General features: G+C 38.2%; 1 protein-coding gene across 2 annotated transcripts; it reads right to left on the bottom strand.

Annotated features, from left to right (window-relative positions):
- Window positions 1–5,704: 5,704 nt before the first annotated feature.
- Window positions 5,705–16,877, bottom strand: clns1a (chloride channel, nucleotide-sensitive, 1A). 2 transcript variants are annotated; one of them, XM_053623467.1, is made up of 8 exons: window positions 16,823–16,877; window positions 16,420–16,521; window positions 14,740–14,876; window positions 14,460–14,576; window positions 12,716–12,829; window positions 12,438–12,605; window positions 11,692–11,758; window positions 5,705–10,283 (listed from the first exon to the last, which is right to left on the bottom strand). In XM_053623467.1, coding segments are annotated over exons 1-8 (729 nt in total). In that variant the 5' UTR covers window positions 16,846–16,877; the 3' UTR covers window positions 5,705–10,282. The 2 variants fall into 2 exon arrangements, with proteins under 2 accessions (XP_053479442.1, XP_053479443.1); XM_053623468.1 differs by lacking the exon at window positions 5,705–10,283 and having other exon boundaries at window positions 11,688–11,758; window positions 16,420–16,876.
- Between the last annotated feature and the right edge of the window lie 3,314 nt (window positions 16,878–20,191).

Below are 20,191 nucleotides of genomic sequence, written 5' to 3'. Positions count from 1 at the left end.
GCACTCGGGTTTAACTTCTCAAGAAAACGAAAGGCTGCCTACAGTGCGTGAAAGTTTGTGAACCCTTTAGATTTATTTTTAATAAATTTGCATAAATATGACCCTAAACATCATATTTTCAAAGTCCTCAAAGTAGACAATTAAAGTAGAACCCGATTAAAAAAACGAGACCAATATATTATACTTGGTCATTTATTTATTGAGGAAAATGATCCAATATTACATATCTGTGAGTGGTGAAAGTTTGTGAACCTCTAGGATTAGGAGTTAATTTGAAGGTGAGATTAGAGTCAGGTGATTTCAATCAGTGGATGACAATCAGGTGTGAGTGAGTGGCCTGTTTTATTTAAAGAACAGGGATCTATATAAAATCACCACTGTCTTATCTTCACAACACATAGTTGTTGAAGTGTATCATGGCACGAACAAAGGAGATTTTTGAGGACCTCAGAAAAAGAGTTGTTGATGCTGATCAGGCTGGAAAAGATTACAAAACAATCTCTAAAGAGTTTGGACTCCACCAATCCACAGTCAGACAGATTGCGTACAATGGAGGAATTTAAGATCATTGTTACCCTTCCCAGTAGATATCAACCAACAAAGATCACTCCAAGAGCAAGATGTGTAATAGTCCACGAGGTCACGAAGGAACCCAGGGTAACTTCTAAAGGCCTCTTTCACATTGGCTAATGTTAATGTTCATGAGTCCACCATCAGGAGAACACTGAACAACAATGGTGTGCATGGCAGGGTTGCATGGAGAGGAAAAAAAAGAACATTGCTGCCCATCTGCAGTTTGCTAAAGATCACATGGACAAGCCAGAAGACTATTGGGAAAATTCTGTTGTGAATAGATGTGACCTTAATCCAGTAGAAATGTTGAAGACCTGAAGCAAGCAGTACATGTGAGGAAACCCACCAACATCACAGAGTTGAAGCTGCTCTGTACTGAGGAACGGGCTAAAAGTCCTCCAAGCCGATGTGCAGGACTGATCAACTGTTACCGCAAACTGCACAAGGGGGTCACACCAGATACTGAAAGCAAAGGTTCACATACTTTTGCCACTCACACATATGTAATATTGGGTCATTTTCCTCAATAAATAAATGACCAAGTAAAATATTTTTTGTCTCATTTGTTTAATTGTGTTCTGATGATGTTTAGGTCATATTTATGCAGATATATAGAAGATTCTAAAGGGTTCACAAACTTTCAAGCACCACTGTAACTCCATTACCGTATTCTGCTAGTTAGCAAGCCAGAATGGAGAGAAATTCAGTGTGAAAATGAACTACACTGTTCTTCCTGCTCTCCTTGTGGTCACTACAGACTTCCTGAAGTGCATTCCTAATGAGGTTCTTGGGAAACTAAAGAATTCTGAAAGCCTTCAAAATCAGACCGAACAAAGTTCCTAGTCGAGTTCCATTTCAAACCGCACTGCAGGAGCTATGGCTGTTGCGGTGCATGGCAAAAGTGCAGCAACATATTTGAACATGAAGGAAATCTTTTAGTTTTGCCGCTTTTTATGCAGAATAAAGTGCTGACATTAATATAGTTTTTTTTACGTGTTTAAATTCCTGTTTGCAGAAAGTGACCTAGCCGTGCACGAAGACGATTTTACATCGTTGTTATAAGCAGCATACGGCTAGAAACATGTAATAATAATACTCTCATATTTCAGACTAAAATCCTGTGTAGAAGCTATGTCATGTAAGAAATCTTCAACTCATGACTTTTACAAGCTTTTGTTAGCTAACCACAGGTTTTTAAAAAATGGCTGACAAAGAAGTCATTTATTCTGTAACGCTAATTAATCGGTTCATTTGACCAATCAGTGACATTCAGTATGGGAGGCTCCATGACTGAAATGGACCCTGGTTTCCCCTGATGGAAATGTGCTTATAGGGCCACAGTTCTTCAAAAGGTTCCTGCAGTAGAAACACACATCAGGTCATGAAGGTAAGTTGATAAGGACAGGCAAGAAACAGTACTGTAGGGCAATGCTTGCTTTGTGAACTTGATTCTCCTGCAATGTGCGCTATGGATTCATGGAACGTTGACCTTTGAGCTGAAGGATGTTCCGAAATGTGCCACTGAAAAAGCTTCAAATAAACACACACACACACACACACACACACAAGCTTGCTGTATACCAGTCTAAAAAGTGAAAGCATTTACCTGACAAGGTCAAAAAGAGTGTATATCAAGAGCTGAAATCTTTAACATGGTCAGTATTAAAGATGTACTTATTATTGGAAAGATCTGGATGATATACAGTCATGAGAACATACACTCTCCTTCAATTCTAGGTTTTTATTTATCAGGGTCTAAATTACAATACACCTGAGTGCTCCAGAACACCAAACTGCCAAAAGTTCTGCTTTTATAGAGGTAGTCACACTTCTTGATGATTAACTAATGTTATGTATTTCTGTAGTAACACCTGGCTGCTAATTACTCTCTTCATGATTGTAAAAGTAGGAAGGGAGTACTTATTTTTTCAAAGCTGGTTTCTGAATGTTGGTACTTTTTGGTTAATAAAATAAAATAAATAAATTACTACATATTGAAATATTATTGTGTTGGGGGTGTTTTTTTTTGGGCACCTGAGGTAATTTGTTTATAGAAGTTGGTGAGGACCACATACTTGTTATTTAAACCATGATCACTGTATAAAAACATAGAATTGAAGGAGGGTGTACTTTCTTTTTCCCATGACTATATTTAGCAGTGCTAGTATACAGTATTTCAACATTGAATACATACTCAATGTTGGAACAAAAGGTTCCAGCAGCGGTTAATTTTTACGAAGCATTAGAGTGGTAAGGAAAAAAAACATGACAGGGTTTATAGTGTATATAATAATCAAAGATGGAGTTCCAGAAGAGGAGTTACTTTTACCACCACAAAGTTAATTATTTTCCAATAACAGCATGCTTGCAAGTTTTTTAAAATTCCTTTATATGTTAACTATTACAATTCATCCACTTACAGCTACATTTAATGATAAACGTCTGCAGACAAGTTAGTTCCTGTTATCACTTACGTTATAGCAGCTATAAACCGTCATTCTCTCACTTTCTCTTGAAATTAATAATAGAAAAAAACATTGCTTGTTACTGAGAAAGCACAAAGCCCTTTCTTCCTGAAGGCTTCCCATATGCAAATGTCAGGCTTTACCTCAGAATGTTACAAAGCACTGACACTGGAGACTCCTTCCATAAGTGTTAAATAAATACCTCCTTACAGAAAGCGTCACCAAATCAATTAATTATGGATTTTTCTTTGTTAAATGGTAAACGGTCTGCACTTATATAGTGCTTTTTTAACCTTAGTGGTTCTACAAAGCACTTTACACTGGTTCTCCTTCACCCATTCACACACCGATGGTAGCAGAGCTGCCATGCAAGGCGCTAACTTGCCATCAGGAGCAACTTGGGGTTCAGTGTCTTGCCCAAGGACACTTCAGCATGTGGAGTCACGCAGGCCGGGAATCGAACCACCAACCCTACGATTAGTGGACAACCCGCTCTACCACCTGAGCCACAGCCGCCCAGTACAGTGGATATAAAAAGTCTACACACCCCTGTTAAAATGGCAGGTTTTTGTGATGTAAAAAAAAAATTTAAACGAACATAAATCATGTGCACACCCTTTTATAGTTGGGAATGTGGCAGTGTTCAGAATCAACCAATTACATTCAAACTCATGTTAAATATGAATTATTATACACCTGCTATCAATTAAAGTAACTGATTACCCAAAGAGCTTACAAAACAGGTACAGGTTCTCATTGTTGAAAAATATAAATCAGGAGAGGGTTACAAAAAAATTTCTAAGGCACTGGATATACCATGGAACACTGTGAAGACAATAATCAACAAATGGAGAAAATATGGCACAACAGTGACATTACTAAGAACAGGAGGTCCCTCTAAAATTGATGATAAGATCAGGAGAAAACCAATCAGGGAGGCTGCCAAGCGACCTACAGCAGCATTAAAAGAACTGCAGCAATTTCTGGCAAGTACTGGTTGCTCCATACAGTACATCCGAAAACAATCTCCCGAATTCTTCATATGTCTGGGCTATGGGGTAGAGTGACAAGACGGAAGCCTTCTTTAACCAAAAAATAAATAAAAAATACATCTAATCTCCCAAAACCATGTGGAATAATGTGTTATGGTCTGATGAGACCAAAGCTGAACTTTTTGGTCATAATACCAAAAGTTATGTTACATCCATTCATTCCATCCAATTTCTATACCATTTATCCTACAGGGTTGCGGGGAACCTGGCGCTTATCGCAGGGAGCGTAGAGCACAAGGCGGGGTACACCCAGGATAGGGTGCCAAACCATTGCAGAGCACTTTCATACACCCATTCATACACTACGGACACTTTGGACATGCCAATCAGCCTACCATGCATGTTTTTGGACTGGGGAGGAAACCGGAGTACCCGGAGGAAACCCCTGCAGCACGGGGAGAACATTCAAACTCCGCACATACAGGGCCATGGCAGGAAGCAAACCCCCAACCCTGGAGGTTTGAGGTAAACGTGCTAACTACTAAGCCACCATGCGCCCCTAAAAGATATGTTTGGCACAAAAAATAGTCAGCACATCATCAACAGAACACCATCCCCATGGGGAAGCACGGTGGTGGCAGCATCATACTTTGGGGTTGTTTTTCTTCAGCTGGAACTAGGGCTTTAATCAAGGTGGAGGGAATAACGAATAGCTCCAAATACCAGTCAATTCTGGCACAAAACCATAAGGCTTCTGCTAAAACATTTAATAGGAATTTCACCTTCCAGCATGACAACGACCTGAAGCACAGCTCATTTAAATTTTTTACATTTGGCAGATGCCCTTATCCAGAGCGACTTACATTTGATCTCATTTTTATACAACTGAGCAGTTAAGGGTTAAGGACCTTACTCAAGGGCCCAGCAGTGGCATGTTGTTAGTGCTGGGATTTGAACACAACCTTCCAATCAGGAGTCCACTGTCTTGACCACTGAGCTACCACTGCCCTCCAAATAAATAAAGGAATGGCTTCACCAAAACAGGTTCAAGATTTTGGAATGGCCCAGCCAGAGCCCAGACCTAAATCCAATTAAAGATCTGTGGGATGACCCGAAAAGTCAACACGTGGCACGCCGATCGACTCTTACCCAAAAAGATGCTGTGATAAAATCTAAAGGCGCTTCAACAAAGGGAGGTGAATACTTACACAACCAGTTTATTGTATTTTATCCCCCCTAAAATGATTCGTATTGGTTTTTACTTGATTAATAAGTAAAAATTTCACAATAAAGTTGGAAAAATGTTCTAACATGATTTATCTTGGTTTCTTTTTTTTACATTACAAAAATCTGCCATTTTAACAGGGGTGTGTAGACTATTTTATATCCACTGTAGTTTTACTCTCATTGGTTCAGATGCTCTGTGCAGCAAAAAAAATAAAAGAAGAATTAAAGAGTAGCCTTTACCCCTCTTCCTCCCTTTTATTACATAATATTTTTCTTCAAACTGCAAGAATCTGGAGTTATTGATTTCTACCAACTGAAGGCAATACAAAAATGCTAAAGCATTACAATATGTCTTGTCAATTATCCCTGAGGGAAATCCTAAGGACCAAACATTCACTGATCTACTATATTTGAGCTAGGCACAGGATTTGTGTCAATTTGATTTATTTCTTTAAGCAAGCCATGCTAATGCTTTCCTGTTAGAGCAAAGCTGCATATTAACAGGTTCTCCAGCAATACCAGCAAGCAGATATATCGATAGAAGTCCGTTTCTGTGCATAACAGGAGGTTCAGCTTATCTGATTGTTTCATCTTGGCTTTCTGTCTCACCACTCCCAAGTGTAATCTGTAATTAGACATAATCCTTTCAAGCAGAAAGATCACTGACACTGACTCTCTGCTGTCTGTGCAGCTTTTACACAAGTTCCTTCAATTTGCACAGCCAAAAGCTAGTGCAAACACAGTTCATCCCAATGCAAAGGACACCAACATGATGAGAATTCACTGGAGTAATCCTGCTCGAACATTACACAATCAAAGCCAATGATATGGAGTTAGATGACTGACCTGGAGTTAGATGACTGACCTCATTATCAGTTGCTATGTAAAGAATAAAACATGACAGAAAGCAATGATTATTTTCCAAAAACAGCATGAGCTGAAGTGTTTTATTCCTCCTATACCACAACAATATTCACGGTTCATTTATTTATCAAAGAATTAAATGTCATAAACGTTGTTTCCCGTTACATTTAAATGTTTCGAACATCCACAAAACAAGTCAGATTCTGTAGCTTGCATTATAGCAGCTATAAACAGCTCCCTCACCAGGCTCTCTTTTTTTTTTTTTAACTCTCTCCTTTTAAGACCTCAGATTGTTATAAAACACTAACACTGGAGACTCCTTCCAAAAAGGCTAAATAAACATCTTATGTTTTATATGTTACAGATTATACAGTTTCTTTATTTTTCTGTATTATTTATTGTTAAATAAAACAAGACATTTCACAGTGAAAAAAAAAGAAAGAAAAAAAAGTAGTACACGAATTCATTTAGCATTGATGGAAGGAGTCATTGGAGAGTTGAGTTCAGTACAGAGGAGTTGACGCTGTCGGATTTCTTGGTAATGTGACAAACTGGGTTTTTTTTTTGTCTTACCAATTGAGAGAGAGTGAGAAAGAAAGAGAAAAGAGATGCTGGTAAGGGAACAGCTGTTTACAGCTGTTATAACAGAAGTGAAACGAACTAACCTCAACAACATTAAACTATATGTAAATGGTTCAAATGTAGTTAGTGTTGGTAAACTGCTGTGGTATAAGAGAAAAACACGTGTTTTTATTAGAAAATTATATATTACTATGAGAAAATTATCAACATCAGGATGGTAAAAGCCACACCCACCACACATTGATTACTGATTATTTTCCTATAACAGCACACCCATGGTATGCTTACTTATTGTAATATTACTGTAAGCTGTAATAAAATGTTACATAATTATTAAGATATGAAACATTACTATGAGCACGAGTTTAATATATGTAGTACAAGCTGGGATCAGGTGCAGCAACAAATTCAGACCGAATCAAAAAGTGAAAGCACATTCTCTCTTCTGTAAAATCTTTCAGTGACTAAGCAGTTCTTTAGTAATCATGGGAGTTTGAGCTCTATACCCTGATCAGCAGGCACACACACACACACCCTGTCTGACAGCAGAGACTTGGGGAGAAGCTCATGAATGATTTACTGATCAGTGAGATGTGAACAAAGAGCAAAGTACAAGGAGAAAACTTTGCCAAGCTAATAACCTTAGGGCAAAACACTAAACCAAACCGACTGACAAAAAAAATAAGAAAAAAGGGTTGAGATACAGAGGCTTCCATGAACAGAAATAAATAAATAAACTGGAGGTGACAGACAAATGCAAAGCACAAAGAAACCACCACCACCATGGGAAAGCGCTGGAGGTAAACTGAAATAGTGAAATGGAGAAACATGAGGGGGGAAACTGAATGGTTAATAATGTAATTATGAATCATTCGTAATATGGTGTGTAGCAATCAACTCATTAGCACTGTTATAATTACTGTACATACACTGCTCACCAGTAATACTGGCACCCTTGGTAAATATGAGCAAAGAAGGCTGTGAAAAATTGTCTTTATTGTTTAAACTTTTGATATTTGGTTTGAAAAAATTCACAAAAATACTCTGATCTCATACAATTGCAAACATAACAGAGGTTTATCAACAACAAAAAAATACTTTGTGCTACCTCCCTTTGCCAAGATAACAGCTCCGAGTCTTCTCCTATAATATGCCTGATGAGGTTGGAGAATACATGGCAAGGGATCTGAGAACATTCCTCCATACAGAATCTCTCCAGATCCTCATGGGTGTTTTGGATCATTGTCCTGCTGGAAGATCCAACCACGGCCCATTTTAAGCTTTCTGGCAGAGGCAGTCAGGTTTTCATTCAATATCTGTTGATATTTGATAGAGTCCACGATGTCATGTATCCGAACAAAATGTCCAGGTCCTCTGGCAGAAAAACAGACCCAAAACATTAAAGAGCCACCCGCATATTTAACCGTGGGCTTGAGGTACTTTTCCATATGGCTACCTCTCTGTGTGTGTGCCAGAACCAGCTCTGGTGTTTATTGCCAAAAAGCTCTATTTTGGTTTCATCTGACCATAGAACCCGATCCCATTTGAAGTTGCAGTAGTGTCTGACAAACTGAAGACACTTGAGCTTGTTTTTGGATGAGAGTAGAGGCTTTTTTCTTGAAACCCTTCCAAACAACTTGTGGTGATGAAGGTGTCTTCGGATTGTAGTTTTGGAGACTTTCAGACCCCAGGACACAACTAACTTCTGCAATTCTCCAGCTGTGATCCTTGGAGATTTTTTGGCCACTCAAACCATCATATTCACAGTGCTTTGAGACAATATATATACATGTCCAATTCCAGGTTGATTCATAACATTTCCAGTTGACTGGAACTTCTTAATTATTGCCCTGATGGTGGAAATGGACATTTTAAGTGCTTTTACTATTTTCTTATAGCCACTTCCCATTTTGTGAAGCTCAACAACCTTTTGCACACATTACAGCTATATTCCTTGGTCTTACACATTGTTATGAATGTTATCTAAGAGAATTTGGCCTATGTGTTACCTCATATTTATACCCCTGTGAAACAGGAAGTCATAGTTGAACAATTTCCTGTTCCTAGTCACCAAAGTGTACTAAAAAATTTTTAAATATCTATGGGAATATACTTAAAATATATTTTTCTCATAAATTCATAGGGGTGCCAATAATTGTTGCACACCTATATTTAACAAAGATTTAAAAAAAAATAAACCTGTGTTGCGTTTGCAATTGTTTGATATCCACGAACAAAACATCAAAGTGTAAAAAAAAAAGCAAATGGGGCAGTGTAAAAAAACAACAACAAAAAAAACACAACTTATACCATACCCTTGCCTGTGCTTATTTTATTTTATATTCTTTTGTTGTAGAAACCGAGCAGTTATTCAGTGACATAAAAAGAAAACTAAATCTTACATTTACATTTTTTGGCTCTATTTTCCCCATTCACCACTCCACCATCCTCCTCCCCGTGTGGGGTGACAGTGTGCTCATGGGTCGTCATAACGTCTTAACCACTGAGCTACCGACGCCCTATATCCATTACCCGATTTGTCCAGCTCAACAAACGTGTGTATTATGTGTTGAAACTCTCCAGTTTTCTTCTGGTATGGGAGGAGAAACCTCATGTTTATACTCCAAGGACATGAATAAAGGGAATGGAAATGATATGAAATGGGTTTCTTTTTTCAAGAATAAAAACTTTGCATATATTTCAAACATGCATTTGGACTGCCAATAATTTTGGCTCATCTATTTTGGAGAGAAAATACTATTATTTTAGGAAAGCCATTCTAATGCGAAGGTATCTTTTTGTTAGAATGAAGATAAATGGTTTCTCCTTATAGGTTAAAAAAAAAAAAAAAAAAAAGATCTTCAATATTGGAACATTTTACAGCTTAGACCTGTGAAAGGATATTTTATTGTGGCTCATCATTACAAAACTCCTGTTTATGCTTATACAGAGTGCAGAGTCATGTTTAGGACTCGCAAAACAACATTGCGAGTAAGAGTTACCGTAACAAGATATCACATACAACGATAAAAACCACATATATTGTATAAGTGCAATTTGAAGACTGAATGTTGCTGAATGTTTACAGCTTTACCAGCCCAAATTTCATACTAATAGTTTCACATGCAAAAAAAAAAAGCTGAATCTAACAATCACACCGTTCTGAACAATAAAATGGTTCCTGAGTCATGAAACCGAAAAGACGGTGTGCAAAAATGTCTACTTTTTGCTTTCATCAAGCTTTAAGTGCTCCAAAGAAAGAAAAAAAAAAATGAATCCACAACTAGAAGGGAAATAGGCATCTATGACAAGTGCTTTATACAAAAAACAAAACTTTTATTTCATGACAATTCATACAAATGAGACTTACTTTCAGAGAGCACTTAGAATTTGGTCTGAAGGAAGAATACAAAACACAACACAGTAACAGAAATGGTGCTGGCATTGGGGAAACCTGTGTAGACATCCAGCAGCTCCGCTTAATGTGGAGAGCAAACAGGAGAAGACGGCTTGCCGAACGAGTACCGGTCACTCAGAGCCCCCTAAGTGCTTCGGTTAGCAGCAGTGAAGTATACTGCGTCTGCAGAAAACCAGTTACAGTGAGGAACAGAAGTCTTTCCACAGATTCTTAACTGAATTGAGGTCTAGGCTTTGACTGCGCCATTCTAACACGTTCAGGTTCAGTATGCTCAGAGCTGTTATACTGTTGGGAATGAAACCTCTGCCCCAGTCTCCAGTCTCTTGCAGACTGGGACAGGTTTTCTTTTAAGATGGTCCTGTGTTTGGGTCAATCCATCTTGCCCTCAACACTGACCAGTTCCCCAAGCCCAGATGATCAAAAATTTCCCCGCAACATGATGCTACCATTACCACGCTTCACTGTGAGAACGGTGCGCTCAGGTTGATGAGCAGTGTTGGGTTTTCGCCAAACATAGTGCTTTGTGCTAAGGCCAAAAAGTTTAATTTTTGACTCAAACAAAAAAACTTTTACCACAAACTACATGGCAAAATGTTTGTGGACACCTGACCAATCACACCCATACATGTATCGGATGAAGGTCCGATTCACAATTTGGCGTCCCATTTTGCCATTACAATAACCTCCCCTCTTCTTGGAAGGCTTTCCATTAGATTTTGGACTGTGGCTGTGGCGATTTGACCATTTAATCAGACGAGCATTAGTGAGGTCGGGCAAGGAGGCCTCGGGCGCAATCAGCATTCCAGTTCATTCCAAAAGTGTTTAGTGGGGTTGAGGTCTGGGCTCTGTGCAGGCCACTCGAGTTCTTCCACTCCAAACTTGGCAAACCATGTCTTCATGGAACTCGCTGTGTACGGGAGCATTGTCATGCTGGAACATGTTTGGGCTCCATGGTTCTAGTAAATGGAAATCTTAATGCAACAGCATACAAAGACATCTTATACAATTTTTGCTTCCAACGTTGTAGCGACAGTTTAGAGAAGGCACACATGTAATGCTCAGGTGTCCACAAACCTTTGGCCATATAGTGTGTATATAGTGTTTGTGTAGATCCATGGTGGCTTATAATCCCAATCAAGTCCGTTTCATTTCCAGAATGTAACACTAGAAATGTGAAACATTCCGATGAGGTGCATACTTATTTATATACAAGAATTAATGTGTGGCCTGTCTTGGGATATATAAACCACCTGATTTCCAAGTGCATGAAGCTTTGTGAAATATGCTTCCCTTTTAAAAACAGTCTCATGCATGTGAATCATACCACTAGTTTTCAGCTTCATAACCGGACATCACAAATACCATCAAACTGACTTATATACTTACAATTTTGCTCATTTTCATAACCATACATAAATAAAAAGACAATTTCCTAAATTCACGACTACACCACGTTTAAGTTACGCTTATACATTTAAACTGGTACTCAAGATGAGAGTTAAGCTGTAGCTGACTGACACAAACATACTAATTAAAGTGTGATGTAGGTGTGAAATAAGATGATCTTTACCAGTGATCAACATCAGCATCGTCAAACTGTCCAGCTACTCCAGAATTTGGGTCGACCTCCATTCCATCTGCAGAATGAATACAAAGACAGAAGTCAGAGATTTCATTACAGAGTATTAACTGGACTATAGATTATTCATGATAACTCTATCTTAACCCACGTTATAGTCCACATTGTGCAGCGCCAAAAAAACCCAAAATAAAATTCAAACCAATCAATGATACAGTGGGAAATAAAAATTACACAATTATCCACTTACGCAAATACACCAGGTGAATGTAGCTAAAGATGTAACAGAAAGCTATCTCAACTCAAAACTTTTCATTACATATCTGTCTCAACCCAGATCCAGCTCTTAATCAATCACACAGACTGGGTTTAGAACACTGTTTCACTTCATGAAATCTATAATCATGAATAATACTTCTTGTAGTTCAACACTGTTGTGATGAGTGTCTTTTTTTAATGTTTATTTGATAACATCTCTTGCTTAAAATACAGGATTGTGCAGACTGAAGAAGGCGTATGAAGATTTAGCCATCTATTATAGAACATTCTGGGCCGTTTACTAAAACATTCATTACGACAGCATTTGGGTTAGGTGAAAAATTGTGGCACTGGGCTTTGGCCTGCTACTGACACCTAGTGGTTACTTAACGATGTAATGCCAAATCTGCTATTTAGGCTAAACAGTTCACTTCTTGATTCAGTGTACTTTCAACATCTGCCCTACGCACATCACAGACCTTCAAACTCAGCGGATGGCTCATCGGTGCGAACTCCAGCCATGTGGAACTGTTGCGTGACGGACTGAGCAAGCATCCCTTCGAGTCTTTGCAGCGTGGCCTGGCCCTCTGTGGTCAGGTGCGACAAACCCTCTTCGTATGTGTAGAACGTGGGTATGTCACCCTGGCCTTGACGTGAATGGGAAAAGAGAGCGCACAGCAGTGAGCCGTATGAGTGAGTATGTTGCTGAAAGCGTATGACACGCTATGAAAAACTCATTTTAAAACAGATGCTTTACCGGTCTCCTCTTCTTCCTCTTCCTCCCCTTCAAACTCCTCATTATCAGAGTCTGCGTCCTCGGGGTCAGGGTGCAAAGCCTGGCAGTCACACATGGCGGAAAACATAGACTCCACTGCAACAAATAACAGCTTTTAATTCACTTGCAGAAATACTTGCTCAAACAAAATGGCTTTACACTGGATTTGCCGAATTAAATGACCACAAATCAAATGCATTCTCACTAAAAATTTGAACTATGTACAGAAAGCACCCATATAGTGCACCACCAGATATTAGTGCAGAAATGAGTGTTAGGCAAAGGTTTGCTGCCTATTTGACAAACTTAAAAGTGTTTGATGTATCCAAATGGAATGCTCAAAACCCCAGCGCTGAGCTATTTTAGGTAAATCAAACCCTTCAAGCCTGTAGCGGCACAGCGGGCATCGTAGACCGGCTCAAGATAGTCAGGCCTACCTGTAATCAAAAAGCCAAGCTAATATTTCACAGACAGGAAAAATAAAAATAAATAACCACAACCCCCTCTCTCTCGCCACATGGTTTTGTTTCTTTCTTGCATGAAGTTAACCTTTGGTGCACAGGGTTGCCATGTCTTAGCCCAATTTCTACCCCAAAAATAAATGAAAATTCGCACAAAAAGACTAGCCGAACTTGGCAGAAAAACCCTTGAAACCCTGGTGGTGTGAATCAAGCACGGGGCGATTTATTTCACGTCCGGCTGTTACCTAGTAGTGCTGTGAAAGTCAAGCAAGTCTCTACAGCTCTAATATTTTTTTGAAGCCCTTGCTCTCCTCTATAATGAGCAGTCTCATATCTGCAGCCACCGGGTTCCCGACTGACTTCTTTAAAGGCAGAAAATGCTTCATTTGCTCTGTTATGAAGCAGAGAGACTTTGCTCTGTGCGTGTGATATTAGTGCCAGCTAATATGCTAGTGTATTAGCTCGGGAAATACGGTGTGACTGGAAGGTTTTTTATTTACTTATTTATTTTAAACCGCTGTAGCCTGTCCTGATTCAAGATAAAGAGGAAACTACATTTTCAGAGAAGGGCATGTGGGCTTGATTACGTTTAAATGTTTGTTACATCGTGATATAAGCAGTATTTTATGAAGATCGTTCTTTATTATAAGAATATTTTGAATACATTAATGCAAACGCATTGAACCTAGAGCCTCGTATTAAACGATACAATCTGCCGTATCGTTGCACCCCTATATCTATCTATCTATCTATCTATATATATATATATATATACACACACACACACACACACACACACGGAAGCCTATTTTATCGTAGACCTGATATCACTTCCACTTATATAAAAAGTGGAACATTTGCAAAACTTTAAATTCATGTTTAAAACTAGGCCTATAAAGCATGTATATATTAAAAGTACAAATTCAAGCTTGACATGAAATCAGTGAATTTGATTTGCTATGGAACACATTACATCATTTCATTGCTCAGAATCAAGCTTCCTTACTATCTCATGTGGCGTTTAATGCAAAAGGCTCAAGTTGGGGTTTAATATTTGTGTAATGCATCATTAAATGTGCAATTTGTACAGTATACACTGAAAATAAAGTCAAATGATTGCAAGAAAAAAAAGCTCAAGTTTTCTGATCAATTGCTGCACCATGATCACGCGGCTTGGTTCACAGTGTACAAGAAAATTTGGCGTTGTGCATGAAAAATCTTCAATTTAAAGCTAAACATCACTAAAAGCACACAAACACACTCACAAGCTGCTTTATCACTGGGCACAAATCGGATCTCTGTGATGACCTCATCGTCGTCGTCACTCTCCTCTTCGCCTTCATCATCCGGAGCTTTCTCCCGCATCTCAGCCTCATTTTCGTCTGCCAATTCAGTCATTCAGATTATAAAACTTCAAGCAAGTGAAGTCTGAATTGCTTGACACTAACATTTATCACCCTCAGTTTCTTGCGTCATTTAAACGAGAATGTATCCAAAATATATCTGAAAAAAAGTGTCACGGGGTCCAGGCACTCGTTTGCCTACCGTTCAGTTTTTTGTTGACCATCACATACAGATGCTCCTGTGGATAAGCACTCGGGTCTCGGGAGATGGCGTGCAGGCTGATGGAGGGATAATCCAGCGAAAAACCCATTCCTGAGCCATCGAACCATGACAGGCACCTGACAGGAAAGCACATTAGATTTGTTACTGGTTCTCCGGTTATCCGATTGGCTTGTGTAGACGGTGGGCGGAGTCCAACTATTTGTGGATTTACATTTACTTGTTTAAGAGATGCTTTTATCCAAAGCGACTTACAAATGAGGAAATACAAGCAAAGCCTTCTAGAGAAGCAAATTGCACCTAGAGTCGAGCTGTAAGAGCCAAATTTTATTTGATTTCTTAAATAAAGTGCACCTATTATGGTTTTTCAAATATCACAAACTGACAAACGATAAACGGAGTTATTGACTCCCAAAAGAAGGAAGCGATGAACAGGTGAAACGAGTCGTTAGTGATTCCAGACTTTACTTCCTGTACTAACCTACATAGGTTTGTAACAAAAATCCCCGCCTCTGGTCTTCATCGGCTGCTCACAAACAGACGGAGCTGAAACTCGTTGCGGTAGTGGGCGTTTCCTTTTTGAAACAAACTGACAGTGGTAGACCAATCACAACAGACTGGGACATCCCATCAGAGCAGAGTATGCTCTCTGAAAGGAGGAGTTTAGAATGAATCCCTTAGAACGGATCATTTAACGAGTCGTTTGTGACACTGACAGGAAAAAAAAAGTGATGCTGCAGTTTAAATTATGAGCATGTTAAAGTGTTTTTTGACCTTGGATGCATGTAAATCTATTATATGAGACTTTTAAAACAAAATTAGGCACGATTCAAAACCATTATAGGTGCGCTTTAAATAATGCGGTGTTGGCATGTTAGGGGTTAGTTAAGTAGGATGTGTGTGCACTCCTGCCGCTAGAAATGTTTCAAAACCCACAAACGCGTGCAGCAAAATCCACGAATGTAGAGCAGAGCTGTGTTTGTGACATAAAAACTAACTTTTCTTTTTTTACAAATGTTTTTATTTGCAAATCTCATTTCATTTATCTATTTGCCAATTTTAATTTATTTGTGTGAAACTACCAACATATATTTGTGGATCTCCTTCAATGCACTGGTGACTTGTGTTTAACTTTTTGTAATCTCACTACATTTATTTGTGGATCATAATCTATTTATTTGGAATTATGAAACAATTCGAACCGCATAACATAGTGCTAGGGTTCATATGCATAATAACAATAAAAACAACAACAACAACAACAGGTGCTGATTTACGACACAGCCACTAACCAGATTCAGATAGTGGCATAATAACACTACAAAATCCACATATTCTAATATTCTACAAAACTTTTAATGTATAGGGTGTAATTTAGACCTTCAGCTGGCACTAGGCTAAACTCATGTCTATAATCCTCGCTTATTTGTTAGCAACATTAACCTCACATCTCCACACGTGGAGGAAATCTTCCCTAAACTCACTACATTGCAGGTAAACTGTGTCAAAGTTCACTTTAGCCAAACTATACATTTAAAGAGCTGTAAAGATAAGCTAATACAGAAGAGTTTTAACGTGTGCCATTCTCTCACACACTAAATAAAATAAAATAAAAACAAACACCACCAGACAGACGAAAAGGGTAACGTTGGTGTTACTTACGCTTCGGCTACATACAGCGTCCCTGTGCCGAGTCCCTTCCCGTCTAAAACCGCTGTAGTCTCGGCCTGCTGATGCCGAACTCCCTCAGCAGGAGGAGGCAAACTTTTTAACAAAACCATATTTTCACAAACAGTAAACAAAAAACAACAACAACAAGCACCTCGTTATTTATTTCGCCAAAGCTAGCTACCTCGCCTAATGTAGCCTTAATGGCTAATCAACAAGACGCTAGCTAGTAACTACAAGCCTGAAATAGCACTTTGTGTATTTTTAGCTAACTATATATATTAAAAAAATACAATAAATTCTCCAGCTATAGTCTTGCACGGTATTGTTTACATGTGGTTTGATAACAAACCACTTTCTGGTTAAATCACCACACTGCAGGTATAGTACGCGTTACTTTGTCGTTTCCATGCGCGCCATAGGAACTCCGAGACGCGTCTCAAATCACAAGCTTGACAACAAGAGAAAAGACGTCACTTCCTGTAGATTTTTCATATTGAGGGGATCTTCACTGCCCCCTTCAGCTCCAGAAGTGATATTACAAGACAAAGTTCAGAGATTAGCTTAACCGGAAATCAAAAAGATCCATGTTTGCTGAAGCTGTAATAAACGCAGAGACTTTATTACACAGAGATACGCTTGTCACGTTTATTTAGGGTTTTTTTGTTTGTTTTGTTGGATTTGTTATGTACTGAGACTGAACATTAGAACAGTAAAATATAAGCAACACTCATTCCAGTTGAATAACTTTACAGCAGACAAAGGCCACATTCACCGGGACTCTAGGCTTGGTTCATGTGGTGTGGACCTGGAATGATTTGGTAGTGTTGTATTTCAAATTACCAAGTTGAGCACACAGCACAGTTGTGAATGAGTGGTGGGGTTGAGAGCAAGAAGAGGGCATTGTGTATATATAAAGTGCTTTCGAACGAGAGTCGAAACCGTTTAGTGCTGTGCTGGGCCATCTGGTACAATCAAAGGTGCTTCGATAAGTGCATTCAGTCAAGAAAATTTACTTCAGCCTAAGGGCAAGTCAACAGGCACATACATTTTATACAGTATTAAAAAAAATAACTGAACGAGAACAAAAAACAAAACAAAACGAAAAAATCAGCAGATTTAAAACTACCTTAGGTTACCTTTGTAGATGCACTATAATCGACAAAATATGGGGAAACAATTCAAAATATACACAACTTTAAATGAACAAACATTAGAAATTATATATCTTCTAGGACTGTAATAAGACATACTACTTTCATAAAGTAGCTATTTACCGTATGTAAGTAATTTCCATAAAAGCTGCTAAGTTGCTTTGACTAACTTCTGTGCCTTGATATTTTGTGGCACTTTTATTTCTTTTCTGATGGCAAATCACCTCAATACATCAATACGGTTGGGTTAAGATTCTCCTTGAACAAATGGATTAATTAATTAAACACAGGCTGGCATCGAGGATTGTTATTCAATAAGATTAGCAAAACTGTTTCAAACAGATTCCAACAGAATCTCCTTCTCATATAAAAACTTTGTGTTTTTTTTTTGTTGTTGTTGTTTTTTTTTTTTTTAAACAGAGGATAAAACTGAAAACATTACTAAACCACAGATTCCAAAGGTGCTAGCATACAAGCAGAAAATGTACAGTGTCTCTACAGGCTGATATAAGCTTGTGTTAGACAGATGATGCATTACTGGCCTTACAATTTACAGTGCTTTGCTTTCTGAAGATCAGCTATAGTGTACATGGATTACTGAGACACACACATCCTGATTTTCCCTGAGCCAATAAGGACTGGATTCGATCAGCGCAAACTTGATCATAATACATCACTGCTAAACTTTATTTCTTTATTTATTTTAGATAGGTTTATTTGGATTAATGTAGTGCTTAGCATAAACTGATTTTAGTTACACAATATAATAGTACAGAATTTGTAGCTAAACTAGCCAGATATCAAAATACAGCACTGTGTTAACATTAGCTAGCTAACTAGTCAGCTTCGATAACATCAATGCTACTTTGTTAGCAATAGTTTGACAACTGACATTAGGTAGTTCACCAATATGCTAACAAACTAGCTAATGTTAGGTAAACTACCATGTTGACTGAAGTGTTCCCATCAACATCATCCTTACAAAAGGATTTATCAAAGCTACAGTGTTAAGACAACTTATGTAGTTTAAGCTAATGCAGTATTAGCCTCTTGAAGCAACAAAATTCAAAAGATTCAATACCCAATTTTACTGTACACCTATGTTATTAGTTAAAGTAGTTATTACCAAGCTCACTAGCTATTCAAGTGTAACTATTACAATGACAATAACCTCCATTATAGTGCTATTGTCTAGCTATTTATGTTTAGTTATACCACAGCACTATCAAATTCTCAATTAGGATTGGTTAAAAAGTGTTAATTAATTTTCTATGTAATTCAAATCGCATGTTTATATTAATGTGCTCACATGAATACGGTATTGTTTCGACACTCGCATTATCTAAACCTATGTAAGATTTGTAACAGTCAGTAAGTGTTCCACATAGGACAGTCTTCAGTGCATTCTGATTTCTCTGTAACATGATGAACATGGCATGCACTTTCTGCCTTACCAACTTGAAGACAGAGGGCAAAAAAAAGAAGAAAAAAAAAAGAGGCAGGTGAGGGAACAACTTTGTATAGCTGCCATAACATAAGCGATAACAGGAACTAACTCGTACACCATGGACAGTCCATAACATTAAATGTAACAATAAACGGATAACGGTATGAAGTGTAATGTTTAATAAATTGAAAAAAAAACTTGCTGTGGTATAAGAGGGAGAAAACACTTCAATTTTGGGATAGTAAGAGCAACTCTGCTTTTCTACGGGCCGCATCACACAAACCCGTTATTGATTATTTTGCTGGAAATGTTTTATTCGTTATACAACATACTCCTTCACCGCATTCTTATGTAATACCAAACTAATCCTAGTTAGCTAGCTTTAGCCACAGACTTCTTCATTTTTGTAATTATTACAAAATGTATTTCATTTATTCAATCTGGCCTAGCAGATATTCATATAATATCAAAACACCTTCAATTACGCAACGTACAGTAGTTTTCAATGTGTGTGATTTCTGAAAGTAACCCATACGTATCAGGGTGGACCATAGTATTGTGTCGTTTGTGAACAAGTCAACTACCGGTGAAGAGAAGCCGACGTGTGTAGAGTCCCCTCCAAAACTATTGGAACGGCAAGGCCAATTCATATGTTTTTGCTGAGTGACAGAAGACATTTGGGTTTGAGATCAAAAGATGGAAATGAGAAGAGTTTTTAAAATTTCAGCTTTTATTTCCTGGTATTTATGTGTAGACGTGTTAAACATAGAACATAGCACATTTTCTATCAGACCACCCAATTTGTAGGTGAGCAAAAATATTGGAACGTGAGACTGACAGGTGCTTCATGTTACCCAGGTGTGTCCTGTTAGATTTACTGTTTAAACAATAAATAGCTCTGAACATCTACTCTTGGTTTTAGCCTTCAATTTCACCTGCATTTCTTGTTAAAAAGGATAAACCAACATAAAGATCAGAGAGCTGTCTATGGGAGAAAAGCAAGCCATTTTGAAGCTGAGAAAAGAGGGAAAAATCAGTCAAAAGCACTGCGCAAACACTGGGCATAGCCAATACAACAACTTGGAATTTCCTGAAAAAGAAAAAAACCACTGGTGTACTGAGCAACCAAACACCGAATGGGTCAGCCATTGAAAGCAACAACAGC

The sequence above is a fragment of the Ictalurus furcatus genome, chromosome 4 (assembly GCF_023375685.1).
Source record: "Ictalurus furcatus strain D&B chromosome 4, Billie_1.0, whole genome shotgun sequence".
Classification (NCBI taxonomy): domain Eukaryota; kingdom Metazoa; phylum Chordata; class Actinopteri; order Siluriformes; family Ictaluridae; genus Ictalurus; species Ictalurus furcatus.
Note: the sequence above shows the minus strand (reverse complement) of the source record. Positions and strands in the feature narration are given on the sequence as shown.